Here is an 18,203-nt window from a genome sequence, read left to right as displayed (position 1 = left end):
AGTAATTTCAACTTTTCGAGGTGGGTTAAAATATATCCCACCATGCATAAAATGCTAAGCAAAAGGTGGGACAGTTTTTAACCCACCTAACCCTAAAGAGTTAAAGTATACTGCAATATTAATTTTACGTCAAATTTTGTAACTAAGTGTAAATGATTCAGCCTGTTTGTAATGTAAGGGAACCTGCCCAGATAGCACATGACGCCTTGAAAACGACCATTTTACGGCTATTTTAGGTCTAAGGCGCCTTTAAGCCGTCTTGAAGGATTAAAAAAGTAAAACGGATTAAAAAAAAACGGATTAAAAAAGTTATAAAGACTACAAAACATAGAAATATTAGATATACCGTAAAGACTGATTAAGAAGGTATTAAAATTATTATAAGAATAGAGATTTAAATAACCCTAATACTTCACATATTATAAGTAGTATTGTAAAGCAAAAAATATATATTCACACATAATTAATGAAGGAAGTATTATATCCGAGGTACATACGGGTGTTGTACCATGGACATAATTACCGTTTCTTCTTTAATCATTTATAATTCTAATAAAATATATCGGAATCATTCTACAAAAATTAAGTTATGTGTCTTAATAATCAGTAAACTATATACAATCTCTAATATGCGTAAATTATTTAGGATAGTTGAAAAAAAATAATAAAAACATAAAATGTACGCAAGGTGCAACAGGTTCCCCTACGTGTAACCCATATTGTGGTAGTCAAAGTGTTAAATATCGAAATTCAGAAAGAAATTGGTGGAGTACGATTTAGGTAATCGTTATAGATTAGGCTTATTTTTAACACGAGAACTACCAACATTGAATGTATACTAAATTAAATTGTATAATACAATAATATACAGAATATATAAGCCCCATTATAATTTCAATAATGGTAAAATATTAACTCTGTAATCCGTCATTTTGACCGGTTTGGTAGTTCTAGTGTTAAAAAGTATCTAATGAAAATAATAATTATAAATAATTTCGATTTTCATCTTTATACATACGTCAATTTCATTAACCATATTGGAACCTTAGAAGTTCAATTATATATTCCCATTATTTGGAGTTAATGTAAAATATAAAACAGGATTATGAAAATATGTTTACGTAATATTAGGGTAATTTTCAACCAGCGCGAAGACCAGTCGTCAGACGAATCGTGGAAACTTGATGACACTACGGGGCAGCATTATGCAGAAAATGCGCGCGTTTACGCCCAAGGTTCGAAAGCCTAGCTCTAATGGAAAAATTGTTCGCGAAACCACAGTCGGTTCGTTGCACTGCTTCAAGCGGCTCTTTCGTAACCGACTCTACGTTCTTCATCCGTTGGAAACAGTCCATCCCCAAATTAGTGATTGCTTGGGTCAGACAAAAAGGAATAAATACGATTAACAATACAAAAAAGAACAAATATCACCGTCCTTATTGATTTGATATTATTTAATAATTAAAAATTTGATATTTAATGATTACTTTTATATCTATATATACGTTGTTTTAAACAATCATCGTGCAATGGAATTTATTTTTTTTTTTATTTTAAAAATTTGATATGCAATGATTACTTTTATATCTATATATACGTTGTTTTAAACAATCATCGTGCAATGGAATTTATTTTTTTTTTTATTTTTGCAAAATGATACGAAAATCCTACCATAATTTCGGAAATAACAATTTTTTGCAAAAATAATTTTCGTAAAAGTCGGTAGACATTGTCAACTTTGAGGGTCTGTATTTTTTAAACAATTCGTAGTGCAATAAAAATTTGTGTTTCAATTGGTTTTTTGATAAATATTACTTACTAATATGTAATAATACAGAATAAAAATATATTATTTGTATTTGAAAGCATATATGTGTTCGTTGTCATTGTTAAACTATTGTATTAACAATAGCAAAATAAAGTATTTCGCTCAAATTTACATAATAATACATAATGACAGTATTAAACGTGATTTCTGTTTTGTACACGAAAAAAATGTAATAGGTCCAGTGGGATTTGAAGTCAAGACCTTCTTCTAATACGTTTAAATACGCTTCGAAGAAATTAGTCTAGCTGAGTTCGTGTTGGACTGAATTTAATTCCCGAATTCACCGTTCCCATATCGTAGAGGGCAGCAGAGAATGTCTGTTTTTTTTGCGACACAAGGTCCCATAAGATGATAAATATAATTCTGTATTATTGTTTATAACGTAAAGTTCAATAAAACACTATGCATTTAATAAACGATGTTATGTATTTTTTACCAGCTTCAAACAGACTAAATATTTTAAAATAAATAAATAGATCGTTTTAGAGAGAAGAATACTTTCTCTCAAATTTCATATCAATATATTAAAATAGATATACTTTCCAAGAAACAAACATTAACTGTGATTTAACATAAAGTTTACTTTATTCTGCTATCATTCAAGAAATTTAACAGAACTAAACTATTTACATACGTTTAATTATGTACTGTGTTTTAACAATAGATTTAGTATCTGATTTTGCATAAACAATTACAGTATTGTAGTAATAAAAATTTACAATAAAAATTATTTTTAATAACAGTGGTTGCTCAGTTACGGTTAATCAATTGGAAATTTTTTATTTCTATGCTGTTAATGAGCATTTCTATGAAATTCTAACCAATTTCTTCACGCAATCTTAAACCTTTTTAACATTAGAACTACCAGGCAAGTCAAATATATAACAAATTATAACAATACATTTTCTCAGATCTCTTGTAACTTTTATTACGATACGACACTAAAGAAATTAGTTAATTTATAAATTTGTAAATTTTCAAAAGTTTGCTATATTTATCGATCGATCAGAAAAGATATGCGTTTATCGTTGGTACATAGTATTAAACATATCTTATAAGTTTGAAGTAATAACCTTTCCCATAAAATTTCAAATCTACAAACATGTTGGTTACCAGAGAAAGATGTGTATATGTACATACATAGAATGCTCCATTTAAGAAACTCAAGGTGACCTTCCATACGTAGTATGTGCGTTTTATATCATACGTTCCTCCATACAGCTGATAATTCCTAAGTGTGTGTAATTCACATTGTCAAATTCGATGAATCATCTTTACGTTTACAATCGTATAAAACGTATCCGTTTTACCATCAGCAGACAAAACAACGCTCCATCGGATAATGTTCACCACAGCCACGAGATGGCGTTGTCGCTAATCTAAAATATGTTACGATATATCGATTGTCGATGTTCATTTCAATGTTTCGTCGTAAAATACAAAACTTGACCAATCTCCGACACCTCTGAACAGTTCTCGGTAATTTAAACAATAAGTACGGAAAATTTCAGTCAATTTTCAAATACCATACACCCAATAAATCCATCGACCGTGAAATTCTGTCGGTTAAACCGTCGGGTTTGACATTACTCTCGAGACGATTCGATAGTATCGAGGTTTTTTGGCAGATCGAAAGAAAGATGTCCCTCGATGGTAGATTAGAATGTTATTAGTCATTCGATCTCGTGTTTGTAAGTAAATATCAGCTGGATGCGCAGAGAAGAACGTAACGCGATTCCGTGACAGCGCGTAACGGACTTAACTGTTGGGGTATACTCATTTCGTCGAGTAAACCAGCCAAAATGGGCCTTTTCCAGACTTCCTCGCCTTTCGACGCTGACGTCGGTGAGTAGTATACTTTTCCCTAGCCTTAATTCACTTAGAATCATTATTCCGGACGATTCGGCCTCTCGCCACGAAAATTAATGTTTCGTGTCCGTCTAATAATTTTAACCCGCTTACTTGCGACCTTACTTGGTCGTTTTCCCTCCCCAGATGTCGAAATTCCACGTTTGATGGATGCATTAAGCGGTTGTTGACATTTGACCTCCAATTAAGACCCCAGATTTTGCAAATTACTTAATCCTCCTTTTTCCATTCCTTCGATTTATTGTTCGAATCGTTTTTTTTTTTTTTTTGCGACATTACCTGCTCTAATTTATAATTTGTCGATACGACAATTGTTTGGTTATTCAATTTTTGAATATTATTTTTAGTTTTGTGGAAACGATAGTTATAAAGAATCTTTCCATTCGATTCACGAAGCCGTGTTTTTTTGCGAAGTATTAACGGTATAATGATTATTTTTGCAAAAATACACGGAAATATTTCAATGGAATTTTTAATTAATTGCATTTATTGCTATGTTTCGTTATCTACTAATTAGAATAAACAATATGATCAAACAATAGCATTTTGTAATGTGAAGTTATATTGATCTAATAAATAATTGAAGAAATTACGTTTATATGTTATTAAGTACCATACAGATTGTATTTCAAATTAAAATTTTTATTATATAGTCACATTTTGTAATTTTCACTTCATCAGTTGTATGTTATGATTTCTCTATCGGAATTTGTTATAACAGAGAAGGCAACCAGTGAGAAGAATATATCAGAAGAATGGGGAAAGATAATGGACATTTGCGATAAAGTAGGAACTTCTTCTCAAAATGCAAAGGATTGTTTGCGATCCATTGTTAAGAGACTGTATTCTCCAGACCCACATATTGTTATGCAAGCCTTAACAGTTAGTATATTATTTAAACTACACGTAATTTACTTTTACAATTTAAAATTGTACTCCTGTGTAATTTTTTATTTTTAACAAAATGAAAATGTATAATCTAAAATTTACCATTTTACTTGTTTTTCTGGAGTTCTTGAACTTTATGCAGCTTAAACAAATTTCTTTTATTTAACATATTATCTTAAGAATTCGAACATAGTATTGTTTGTATGCTGATAATGTAGCGATTGTTAATGTCTTTAAAATACAAGTTTTCTGTACATCTAATAATTCATTTGCATTTAGTTGCTGGATGCGTGTGTCAGTAATTGTGGGAAAACTTTCCATCTGGAAATTGCGTCAAGAGACTTTGAAAGTGATATGAGAAAACTGGTTAATCATTCCCAACTGAAAATCGCAGAGAGAATGAAAGGACTTTTAAAAAAGTGGGCCGAAGGTGATTTCAAAACTGATCCACAACTAAATTTAATTCCAAGTTTGTACAACAAACTTAAAAGCGAAGGTTATGATTTTACTGTTGTTTCAGATACGGTAAGATTCTTTTTTTTTATAAACTCATTTATCATATAATATACATGGCTGCTTTTAGTCTTCCATTTGAATAGCGAATATAAAGATAACGCTATCTCTTATTAATGTCCTCTTGTGTTCTGTCCTCATGCGTCGAGCAAATAATTATTTCACCGAATCAACTAAAAATATTTTCACATGACATTAAATTATAATTTATAAATTGCCTATTTTGTATTTAAATGTAATCCGAGATTTCATACATAAATCCTCTGTATGTTTTATTTTTAGCCTAAACGCACGACCGTACTGAGCAAAGATCCAAATGTAGTTTCAAATTCGCAGGAAGAAGAAGATATCGCGAAAGGTATCTTAGTATACTAAAAATATCACTTTTATGTCTATTTTGTTATTAGTGTAATGTTATATTATTTGTTTTCTGCTTTTAGCCATAGAACTTTCGTTGAAAGACAGTAAAGCTCACGGTCAAGCGTCTTCTTCACACGGTTCGCCTGGTTCTAAAAAAAATACCACTTTATACCCAAATGTGAGCTCGGCGCTTGGTGCTTCCAGCAATACCGAAGGCAGGAAGGTCCGTGCTCTGTATGATTTCGAGGCAGCGGAAAACAATGAACTAACATTTTTAGCCGGAGAAATAAGTATGTATTATAAAATCTTTTCAAACTTTTTGTTTTTAGTCATATGTGTCAATTACACCCGCAAAAATACAATTATAATACATGTATGATGCAATAATGAAGGTATTGTTATCAACTGAATTATAGTTAACCTTTTGGATGATTCCGATCCAAATTGGTGGAAAGGCAGTAACTATACAGGAGTAGGACTTTTTCCCTCTAATTTCGTTACTGCTGATTTGTCGGTCGAGCCTGAACAATTCACAAGTAAGTTTAATCGTATGTTTAAATTACGTCTATTCGATAATGAAAATTCTCTATACCAACTTCCCTATAACAGAGTTAGAACACGGCAACAAAAAAATGGTACAGTTTGCCGAAGAAGTCGAAGTGAAAACAGTAAAGAGGGAACCAGAAGTGATCGAGGTTGAAATAGATGAAGGAAAAATGGACAAACTTCTACACTTGTTGCATGAAGCTGATCCTCAGTGCGATAATTCTGATCCACAGGAAATGTTAGAGTTAGAAGGTAATTTACACGTTGCCTATATCTTTTCGGTATATTATTTCACTACGTATAGTAACAGTATCATTTGACTAAAGCTATCGATTTCTTCTAGAACAAGTCACTGCGATGGGACCGTTGATAGATGCAGCTTTAGAAAAAGTGGACAGGAGGCATGCACAGCTAACTCAACTAAGTTCTGATCTGGTGGATGCTCTTAATTTATATCACACACTGATGCGAGAACCTCCTCCCCCTACGCCAACTAGTTATACACTACCCAAAATGCCACCACATATGAACCCTTATCAATTCCAAAATCATGGACCACCACCTCCACACGTGAGGATAATTTTATATTGCATTTTCTCATAGCACTTCGTAATTCTAACGTTTTGAAACAATGTAACCGACAGATGTTCAATGGAGTACCTCATCCGTCTTCTTTTCCTGTTGGAAATAGTCCATCTGGACCGTACAACGCCAATGTCCCAACGAACGAATATATGGGGCCTGCAAGCATGCCAAACATGACATTACCTCAACATTTTCACGTGCAATCAGGTCCCCATCAGCATCCTACAGGACATCCTCAGGGTCCACCAGTGCTAGAGCAAACTAATCTTCCTTACTCCCATCAAGGGTATGTATTAACATAAATGTATTAAAAACATTGTTCTAACAAAGTCCCTTTATAAATTGTATCGAAACTGATAACAGTAGGTGTTCTATCATCGAAATTGATAAAACAATAAATATCCAGACTTTTTGCATAAATTTAGCCATCTTGTATCATCTTTCTTCTACATACCGTGAGATTTTTATCAAATTTAATTATACAGAACATTTATGTTGCTGTTATTAAGACTATAACTAGCAAAAACATGTTCAGTTTGGATGATAAAATATTAAAATATCAGAATATTCGGATATTGGAGATTCTACTGTATTAATATGTTTTAAAATAATCCTTTAAAATATGTGGACTCTTAATACGATTAGCATTATCAAATGCAAGTAATAATAATAATAATAAAAATAAAAGATTGTAAGTTTTTATAAAAATAGGTCGATAAATGAGTGTTTCGTAACATTGTGCAACAGATTTCCACCCCAAACTGGTACTATGCCAGGAGCCTATGGTCCACCTGGACCGACAGGACGTTCAGTAAATCAGCAATCTCAGTATGCTCCGCCAAATGGGCAACACATGTTGTAAAGGGATGCTACGTGTTTCAAATTCACCCTGTACTCTAACTCAAGCTGTACAATATTACTATATTATAATTATTTAAATAAACATACCCGAAGTAGCCAAAGATACCGGGCTTTTGATGGAAGTTTTGCATTCGAAACTTATCGTGTAAGCTTGTTGCGTAGACACGTTCACGTCAAGATGATTAAAAGTACATTGGAGGAAGGCGATTTACTTTATTAATCACTGGCGGTAGGAATTAATGCATTTGTTTTTTTCCTTTTTTAAATTTTCGTTGTATTAATCGACTGGTTCGTTTGGCCCGATCATCGGTATCCAAATATTTTAGGTTGCGATTTGTCGCTACACAACACTGATTCCCTGAAATTCTTCTATTTATCGAAATTCTAATTAGCAACGAAAGGAAAATGAAACACGATCGTCGACTTATACACGCCGATACGTAATCTTAAGTTCGTGGCGAAATCTCTCACGATACTTTTGTCTCTCGTTTATAACCTATTGTGTAAAGTTCGTCGTACGTTTGTATTAAGTTATATAGAATTGCACTATCGTTTACGCTGTAATTACAACATCGTAACTAAACTATACGGCAAAACAGTGGAGACTGTATCAAAAACATGACCGTATTTTATAGTTTTTTACTGTCATTCATTCTCAACAAGTAACTGTAAAAGAGACCTAAAATACGATTGTTAACGACATACGAGTTCTTTTATATTTTTTTTTTAGTAATAATGAAGGCTTTCAAAGCTGCACGAGCGATATATATCTATATAAATTGGAAAGCAATCGTGACAAGACGTCTCAACCTGGTCTAGTCTGTCCACTGTGTATAATATATCTATTTCCTATTAATCGTTTATCGAGCGAACTGCGAGGAGCTTTCTATGAATTGTTAACGCATAATATTCATGTAACTGCGTTCGTACCGTCATGGAAGCGGCCCTGTCTGTCTGTGTTAAGAAAAAAAACAAAAAAAAGAGAAAGGAAGAAAGATAACGACTGTATTCTTTTAACATCACGTTAATCGTTTCGGTGCCTCGGTCTTACTGTTAAATTATGTAAAATCCATGACGTTGGAACCAAGCATACTAACGAATGTAATTACATAAATTTCCGAACACGTGGTGTGCTAAACGTTTCGAGCCACTGGCACCGAAAGAATTGAAGTGAAACTCGAAAAACGAGGCGCGAGTTGAAACTAGAATAAGATGATTCTTAATAACTTTGTTAGCAGGTCTTTAGTTTTAATTACGACTAAACCTTTATATTCGAAATATAGAATACAATATTACTTACAAACAACATTCAAATAAAACGGTAGCCATTTGTACACATAATTTGGTATTTACCAAATTTCAAATACAAGATGTCTGTTGATTATTCAATTTCTGGCTCGCGAAAATTACACAAAATGAATTATTCAATCGACAAGATTAAAATTATATGTATGTATATTTATTTATATGAATTTCTTGTATATTACCATAATGTATAGTAGTAAAATACGTTCTAATTCTGGAAACGAAATCCGTGTACTAATTGTCACATTAAGTTGTTCCAGAGTAACCGACACTCATAATTAATTAAATAACCAATTAAAACGCTATCTATTTACATGGATGTATTTTTTTGAAATCTTTTCGTTCTTCTGATTTCCTATTTAGTTTAAGTTTCGTTAATCTTAACATTAATAAATGTTCGTATATACATATGTGTTGTAGCTGATGAAATAAGTTCGAATTCTTTTAAAGTTTCAAGAGAATACAACTGACAGCCGGATGTACATTGGCAAGACAGGGCGTATTGACACGATAGTGCAATACATACTCGGTCGACGTAAAATAGAATACAATTACGACGCCATTACGTTAGAACAAAAACAAAGGAGTCGTGTAAAAATCTTGTAAGCATCGTTGGTGAAGAAAAGGTTGAATATGTTAGTTACGGGCAGAATCGGTGCAGAAGATCGGGAAGGAAGAGACACAACGTTGATCTTTTGTAACTGACTTTGTATGTTGTGTGTCGCTATTAAAGTGAGAGTGAGAGAAAGAGAGAGAAAAAGAGAGCATGAGTGAAGTGTGAGAGTGAGATGAGACGCAGGACGCCAGAAAAGAATAGGTCCTATGACAAATAGATGTAATTTACATTATATATGTTATGTTGCCATTAAATTCTCATTATTTACATAAACGGTGGCAAAACGTTATTAATTTAGACTGAGGATGTTTATGGGAATATAGAGTTTTGACAGGTTAATTCATAGAAAATTGGAATCTAACAGAAACTTGTTTATCCTGTTGAGGGTTCTATCAGGTTCCAAGTAACATAACCTCATTGTATTCTGTTAAACTTTTTAGTATACTGTATTTAGACAACTGAATATGCTGTATACACATAAAATCCACAGTCTAATTATGCATACTTGTATTAACCTTCCATGGCTGAAATGTACATCAAACATTTGAGGAAGATAATTTTACAAATAGTTATCAGGGTATAGACAGTTTTTGTACTGTCATAACACAATATGAAAACTGTCTTCAAAAATAAAAAGTCCGTTGAAGCAAGGAAATTAGTTTGATAGATTATTTTACAAATGTGATAATTACACTCCAAAAAACAGACTTGTGTAATTTGAATAGATGTTTAGGGGAAATTTTTTAATAGAATGGAATATATGTCAATTACTAACACATTGGTTTCTGATGGGGTGGGTCTACTTTTTTCATGGTATACTGCATAATAGAATAGAAAAATCTACTGTTAATATTGTTCTGTTATTTTTTATTCTGATTTTAAATTGCATTTTATTCCTCAAGAAATTGTGGGATTTGTGAAAGATGGAAGTAAAAACAATTTTAGATTCAATATGTCCTTTCTCGATAGAGGTTATAACACAGTTACAAAAACTATGTCACTTATTTTTGACTTTCAGAAAAATTATTTTAATGAGTACTCAAAGTGATCTCCATCAACTTCGACACATCTTTGCACTAATACCTGTATCATAGTTGCTTTATTATTTAAATCTATTTCTTTAGATTTGTGGATTTTTCGCAGTTAAGGTCAAATGAATGTCACATTACTACAGGTCATTGGATTGGTCTTAACGTCGACTATTACGCCACAATGATAAAAATATGTAGTTTCATTTAAAAAAAAAACTGATGACCTAAAAAATTAAAAAAATATGATCTTGAGAAATTGTTTTGTTTATCAAAGTATTTACCCCTTCCAAACAAACAACAGTTTCCTCTTATATTTTCTTGTATTTTCAAAAAGAAATGAGATGATATTTTTGAAATTTTCTCTTCTGCAAATTTTAACTACATTATGACAAAAAAGTCAAATACTACGAGTTACTTTACTTAAAAAATCATTAATGTTATTGCTTCAAAATTCATTAATATAACAAAGGTTATTAATACAGCTTAACAAAATGATATTAATACAGCTTAAAAAAATGTTATTAAAGAAAATAGAAAAAAAAAACCTAACACCATTTGATTTGTTTATTTCAATAAACGAAATATATTTTTCAATTTTTATGGCAAAGGTATTTTATTTTTTTCACACAAATATACTCGTCATAATCCAAAAAATGATCATTTCCTCACGACGAATATACTCGTCACACCGTTAAAGGGTTAAAACTTTAAATTATCCTGCTTTCCAAGGGCTAAAAGCATAAAGATCCGCCAGTCTAATAATTATTTATCGCCTTGAATTGTACATTGTTATTTTGAAAAAAAAAGGAAGTATTCAGCCTTGATTCACGGATCGGTTTTTCCGTCGTCCTTTACGGGACTACTACACGGCGAATCCTGAGCACAATCGCGATCAGCGTCCTTTTTTCTCTCTCCATTTCCCACCCGCAGCGAATCGACGTCTTCGCCGACCTTCCGTTACTTTCCCGGCTACGATCGTTTCCCACAATAGTCGTGATTCCCAAGAACCGTTCGAAATCCTCGTCATCCTCCCCGGATATGCTTACCCGGCGTTGTCCTCTCGCGGCACGATCCCCCGCCAAGATTTATGATCGGTGAAACGGCGACTGTACCATGAAAAAAAGGGGAATATCGTGTAACAGCGGAGCTATAGATCATCGTTTCTTGTATTTCTACGCGAAGTCAATCGTGTTTGAGATAAAAATCGTGGATGACGATGATGCAAACCGAAATACGGATTATTGGGTCTTCTTTGGTTTCGCATTTTTTGGCAGATTTTAGGGAAGTGATCTATCTTTCGTTATGGCGAAGTTCCATAGAGGGGGTTACTGTCGTTTCAGAAGGCTGAATCATGTGTGGATACTTTTTTGCGGATAGGGTATATGGGGTTGGGGTATCCAATGTTTAGGTTATGCAAGGTTCTAGTGCATCCGAAGTTTAGATTATGCAAGGTTCTAGGGTATCCAAGATTTAGGGTATTCAAAATTTTGGTGTATCCAAAGTTTAGGGTATCCAAGATTTGGGGTGTCCAAAGTTTGGGGTATCTAAAGTTAGGATATCCAAGGTTTGGGGTATCCCAGGATTGAGGTATCCAAAGTTAAGGTGTCCACAGTTAGGGTATATAGTGGGTGGGAAAATACAGTGATTCCGTAAAGTTTGTTGCAATGATCGCAACGACCTCAAGACGATCCCTTTCACAAAAACTTGAAAAGGTTAGGCTACGAAGCTCCTTTAGGGCCGTAGGAAATGCGTCCATTCTAATGTACCGCGAATATACTCAAATATTCTTTATTTTTTAAAAAACCATGAAACGTTATTGTCTTACAAAGTATTTTAGCAGTTCTGTCCTCTAACTGAAAAATTCACCCGCCTTGACACTTTAACTTTTTCTTCAACCGTGCTGTCACAAAGCGCTCGATAACTATAAATAAAGTCTGTAATGCACATACGATCGTTTAAATTATTCACGTTTCTATAATAGATCGTTTACGTTCTATCCGGTGATTCACGGAATTCCCGTTTCGCCGAAAGAAAAAAAAAAAGACAGGTTGCCTGTTTCGTGACGAGAAAACCGGAACTCGATAGAATTTCCTTGGATTTCCATTTTATTTTTAAACGCGCCACGCGGAAGACGTGCACAAGAGGATCGGAATATCAATTAGACGTCCACGTAACAGAACATAATTGCTCCGTGTCGCGATAGACCGTTCATCAATAATGTTGCGTTTTTTCAGAATAATAACTAACAAAACGGAGGAAAACATACTGGAGAATGTAACGCAAATCCCAAGTACTCCGTATAAATCATTAAATTATTATCAGATTGCGGATGTTCAAGAGAATTTACATTTCCATACGTAAATATAAAGAAACTAAAAATTAAAAACAGAATTTTATGTCTTCTGTTAATGATTTCAATGGATGAAAAGTAGCATGAAATTGGATTAAATTCTATTAAAATAATAGGTAAGGGTGTATTTTTGTTCGTGTCGGCAATGTCGTGACCTACACTTACCAACTGTACGCAGATTGCCTGATCTCAGGCGTTTCTAGCTGGAATTTTTAACCGTTAATAACTTGAAAACCAAAAAGAAAAGCCTCCCACATACGTTCGCCATTCTTGATTTTCGTATTATTTACGCTTGCAGAATCACCCTTTTAATTTCATTAGTAACAGTAGATAACAAGTTCACCCACGTTTGGTTTGGTTACAATAATATGGTAATTATATCCAATTATTCAACTGTTTTCTCCTATTGTACATTTTAAACTACTTTTCTAAAATTATTACTACTTATTATTAATGTAAGCTAGTACTTTAAATTTATTAGAATTTGAAACTATTATTTCCAGTTTATTATTACATTTTACAGTACTATTTTAAACTTAGTATAATGTTAAACAATTACGATCAAATTATTACTATTGTTAATTAGTATTCCATCCCTATTAGTCTTTTAAATTACTATTTAAAACTTATCACCATTTTACGATCACAGCACACACACACACACAGAAAATAAGCACTAGATACACTAACATAAAGTAAAACTCACTATAGTAAATTAAATGATACTCTGAGAAAAAACACAAATACTGTTCTTCGAGGGATGTTTCGTTTCGGCCAGATGTGTTCGCGTCGACGACCGCTATTAAACTAAGGGAACGTTACTCGAGGCCCATGCAAAGGACAAAAAGATGACAAAATTTATAAACATCGAGAGGAAATAGTACAGCAAAGGAAATGTTTGCTAACAAAAAAAACAATCTCTAATAAAATATTATATCTATGTAGTATTGCTTCCTATAAAAAAAGGGTTAAAACAGCCCTAATTTGAATGTTCATATTGTACTTGTTAAACAGTACAATTTTCTGATCAATGTATATATTATTATATATTTATTTGTTTTTGAATAAATATTTAATAATGTATAGTTTATAGCTATCAGAATTATATTCATTCGTCTTTAAATAAATATTTGGGAATGTATATTTTATAGTTGTCAGAATTATATTTATTCTTTACATACAATTCATTATGCTCTTATAATTTATTATTCTCGTAAATCGACACAGTAATATCAAAAATTGTTGAGCATACAGGAATTTCTTGCACAGTTTTCTATTTAGAAGATACTACTGAGAAATGTTTTCGTTGGACATTTTTGTACACTACTGTACAAATACTACGATTTAATATCAAAAACAATACACGGTGCAAATAAGTTGTAAAATGTATGGCTCTCTGAAAAAAGGTCTGTGTCATCCTGTTTTACATCGAGCACATGACGCATCATGTGACACCAGCTCTCGCTGGATGGAAATGTCAAGGAACGCCGAATCACAACTATTAATTTAGTTATATTTTATGAATGAATTTTTATGGTCCATTCACTTTTTAGTCATTCTGTTTTATCAAATACGCGCACACAAACTATTTCCCTTTGTACGTTTAAATGAATTCATCGTGATTTTCTTCTCATTTCACTTTTTTCACATATATAATTTTATCGTTTTTTTATTGTAATACACGAATTTTCATACAATTTATTATCAATAGACAAATCAATAGAAAGATCACATATTGGAGTACGCTTCCATTGTAATTATTGTTTCCTTTTGCATTTTCGAAAATGTTTACAATTTTCCCATTTTTTTCTAATTTTTTAAATTTGTTCAAATTTTCCATTTCCTCGGATTTCTCAACTTTGCTCAAGCTTTCCACTCTCACCCCCCACGAATTATTCAACTTTTTTTTCAGTTCTCCATTTCCTCAAATTATGCAACTTTGTTAACACCTCCCCTACCTCGAATTATTCAACTTTATTACAGTTTTCCAACTTCCCCTGAATTCTTCAACTTTGTTCACATTTTCCATTCCCTGAATTTTTCAACTTTGTTAAAGTCTCACCCACCCCGAATTCTTCAACTTTGTTCAAATTTTTCTTTGCTCCTGAATTTTTCAAGTTTCTCTTATTTCCGAAAAATTCAACTTTATTCGAGCTTTCCTTCTTCCCCTAATTATTCAGCTTTGTTTATATTTCCCATTTTCCCGAATTATTCAACTTTGTCCGAGTTTTCCAATTTTTCCTGAATTCATCGAATTTGTTAATTTTATTCGAGTTTTTCAATGTCATTCCAATTTTTTTAAAACCTTTCCGCCTTGTTTCAAGCTTATCAACATTTTTCCCAGCATTTTGAACAATTTTTACAATAGTACAATTTTTTTCAAATTTCCCAACTGATTTTACATTTTCTAATTTTCACAAAAATTGTTCAGCTTTGTTCAAATTTCTGAAGATAAATACTGTTGATTCACGGTTTCGATCTCTATTTCTCACGATATTTCCTAGTTCGAATCGCTCACGCCTTAAAAATATCAGGTACAATTATATTCGAAACGATGTTTATCTCGTCACGTTATCGATTTCGCCATAAAAGAGTTGCAAGAAAGAAGCGAAATTTATGAATTATTCGCGTAATGTTAAGGTCTCGGTTCTCAATGAAGCAATCTTTGGGTAATTAGGGGGATGTTTTTTTTTTCTCGTACGAATCGACTAATTTATATGTCGTTAAGCTTGACAAAATTGTCCGAGTCCTTGCGGACGAAGATCAGCAGAGATCGTTTTCCTACCTTTCGATGTGGCAAGGTCGAAGATGAGGCGCGTCAAATAGGACAATCATTAAATGACGATCGTTGACCTCGTATTACTTCTCTCTGGTTTCTCAGAAACAGCCGTACATTTCGCACGTCCTCCGATTTGACGAAAACCGATTATTTTTAGGCACTGGAACCAAAAAACTACTAAATTTTTATTTAGATATTTTTGTCATCTTAAAAAGAAATTATATTTATAACCACATTAGAAAAATATTATCCTGGGAATACTTAATTTATAGTTACAACGAAATGAAAAGTATTTTCATTGGAAATATTTAATGTACAATTATATTATAAATATGTTATTTGCATTGCGAAACTATTATCCTGTGAAGATTTCATTTATAATTATAACGAAACTAAAAGTATTTTTTCTTGGAAATATTTTGTTGATAACTATATTAGAAATGTGGTATCCTGGAAATATTTTACTATATTCACATACAGAATGTAACTACATTTTGTTTATTGAAAACAAAAATATCTAATTCAAAATTTGGCACGTTTTTCTTAGTTTATACTCGTATAATATGAAAACTAAATTGTAACAAGCGGTGAAAAAGGTGATGCTTTGTCTAACTACAGTTAATCAAAAAAATCTTTGCACATCCTTTTAAACAGAAAAACTTTTTTTAAAATTCGACCAAGCGACGTGATTTTTTTATGAAGTTGGAAGGATTACTTTACTAAATGATGTGTCAACAAAATTTTGAGAAAGTTGCCATCGGTCGGAATCGCGAAGAAAATGAAAAGTCCCTTTTTAACTATATACATACTTAAACTTTTAATTTAAGTAAGAATTTTGAGACTTATCTCTGAAACTAATCATTTTTCGACATACACAGGTTCTCACTGTTTTATAGAGAAAGTCGAGCTGCATTAAGTAATGCATAAAATATGTATGATTTCATTTAAAAATGTAAAGGTGACTTTGAAATCTTCAAAACTCCTCCACCTGAAAAAAAATTATTATTGCCATGTTATAGCCCTTCTATACTGAATAACTTCTATTAATAAAGTATTTTCATATCTGCAAAAACAACGGGGATATTTAAGTGCCAATTTGTTATTGGACCACCTTGTATATTGAATTCTGTCGTTCGAAAACTTTCAATGCTCACAACAGAATATATTTCATATTTCGTCTATAAAGCGGATAGAATGCGCCCCGTTTACTATTTATAGTTCTGATGGATCTTCGTGGTGATTTCTACGCGATGAAGATCCGTCATCAGGCGAAGAACGGTCCATACCGATGCGGTTTTTCGTAATTGTTTCTTCTGTTTTGTCCTTGCCTGTGAAAGCATCCTCTGCCCCGATATAGAGAGCTCACGGATAATAGTCGAGGCCATTTTTCGACCCATTTCTCACGACCATACAATGCGATAAACGGACTATATTCGGATGACTACAAAATGTAAATCTTGGCCAAAAGTACAGGACGTCCCGTAAAATATTAATTTTTTTAAAATATTTTCATGTCAGGAGGAAGTCAAGTTACTAAAATGTGAAAAAATTTTTTTTAATAATTTTGTCAATATTTTGTTGGGCTATATTCGGACGACTACAGAATATACAGCCTTGACCAAAAGTACTAGGCATCCCAAAACATATGAATTTTCTAAAAATATTTCCATAATAGGAGGAAGTCAAACTACTAAAATGTGAAAAGAATTTATCTAGTGCACATGTCGGTAATGTAGTGCCCTACGTTTACCACTTGTACGCAGATTGCCTGATTTCAGGCGTTTTTGTCCCGAATTTTTAACGGTTAATAACTTAGAAACGAAGCCTCCGATACAATTTTGTCATTCTTGATTTTCGTTCCATTTTGGCTTGTAGAATCAATCCTTAATATTTCTGACACCAGTAGCCGAACATCCTGTATATCTGACAAACATCAAGGATATATCTAAATATAAGAAATTCTGTTGAAAATAAAGAGAATTGCGCTTAAATTCTAGCTTGTTATTTTCAAATATTCTGCTGACATTGTGGTAGATTAAATTTATCAGAAGTAAACTGATGATAATAATAAGACTGTAAATCTTTTGAAACTTATAGAAATGTTACAAACGCAACGAACATTTTAATAAAATCTAATCCAATTTCATCCTAATTGTTCATCTACTGAAATCATTAACAGAACACATAAAATTCTATTTAATTTCAGTTTCTCTAAATGTAAATTCGCATGAACAATCTGACAATAATACACTAATTTATACAAAGAATTTGGGATTTTCGTGACATTCTTCAGTATATTTTCCTTCGTTTTGTTAGTTGTTGTTCTGAAAAAAAGAAACATTAACGATGGAAAAGTGTGCATCGCGACTTTAATTGATATTCTAAGTGGCTTCGATAAATCTTCAACAGCGACGATATAAAAAGTGAAATGGAAATTAGACGATAACAGGGATTTTTTTCGATTCGTGCAGCTGTACATTGCGCATCCTGTATTCTTCGTTGTTTGCTTGTAATACGAAGGATTCGTAGCAGGTAGATATCCTGGAGCACGTATCGTGCTTGATTTATGGCGTAGTGCCAGGTCTGACGAAACTGCAACGATAGATAGACTTACAAAACAACACGTTTAACAGCGTTTTGCAACTTCAGCCGGTAGATGAGAAGATCGGAAG

The 18,203-nt window shown here is 32.5% G+C and overlaps 1 protein-coding gene across 1 annotated transcript; it reads left to right on the top strand.

Annotated features, from left to right (window-relative positions):
- The first annotated feature begins 3,463 nt into the window (after positions 1-3,463).
- Positions 3,464-8,231, top strand: LOC107185552 (signal transducing adapter molecule 1). Its single transcript, XM_015573255.1, has 10 exons — positions 3,464-3,673; positions 4,419-4,579; positions 4,865-5,110; positions 5,381-5,456; positions 5,539-5,748; positions 5,875-5,994; positions 6,068-6,256; positions 6,348-6,574; positions 6,649-6,875; positions 7,337-8,231. The coding sequence occupies exons 1-10, from the start codon at positions 3,631-3,633 to the stop codon at positions 7,449-7,451; spliced, it is 1,614 nt and encodes a 537-aa protein (XP_015428741.1). The 5' UTR covers positions 3,464-3,630; the 3' UTR covers positions 7,452-8,231.
- Positions 8,232-18,203: the final 9,972 nt, after the last annotated feature.

This window comes from Dufourea novaeangliae, unplaced genomic scaffold (assembly GCF_001272555.1).
Source record: "Dufourea novaeangliae isolate 0120121106 unplaced genomic scaffold, ASM127255v1 scaffold48, whole genome shotgun sequence".
Taxonomy (NCBI): domain Eukaryota; kingdom Metazoa; phylum Arthropoda; class Insecta; order Hymenoptera; family Halictidae; genus Dufourea; species Dufourea novaeangliae.
This window is presented reverse-complemented; position numbering and strand designations above follow the sequence as displayed.

Excerpts from the sequence above, each read along its gene's own strand:
- LOC107185552 (XM_015573255.1), top strand. The coding sequence starts at position 3,631 with ATGGGCCTTTTCCAGACTTCCTCGCCTTTCGACGCTGACGTCG. Across the intron at positions 6,575-6,648 it reads ATGGACCACCACCTCCACAC|ATGTTCAATGGAGTACCTCA; the intron begins GTGAGGATAATT and ends TGTAACCGACAG. Across the intron at positions 6,876-7,336 it reads CTTCCTTACTCCCATCAAGG|ATTTCCACCCCAAACTGGTA; the intron begins GTATGTATTAAC and ends ATTGTGCAACAG.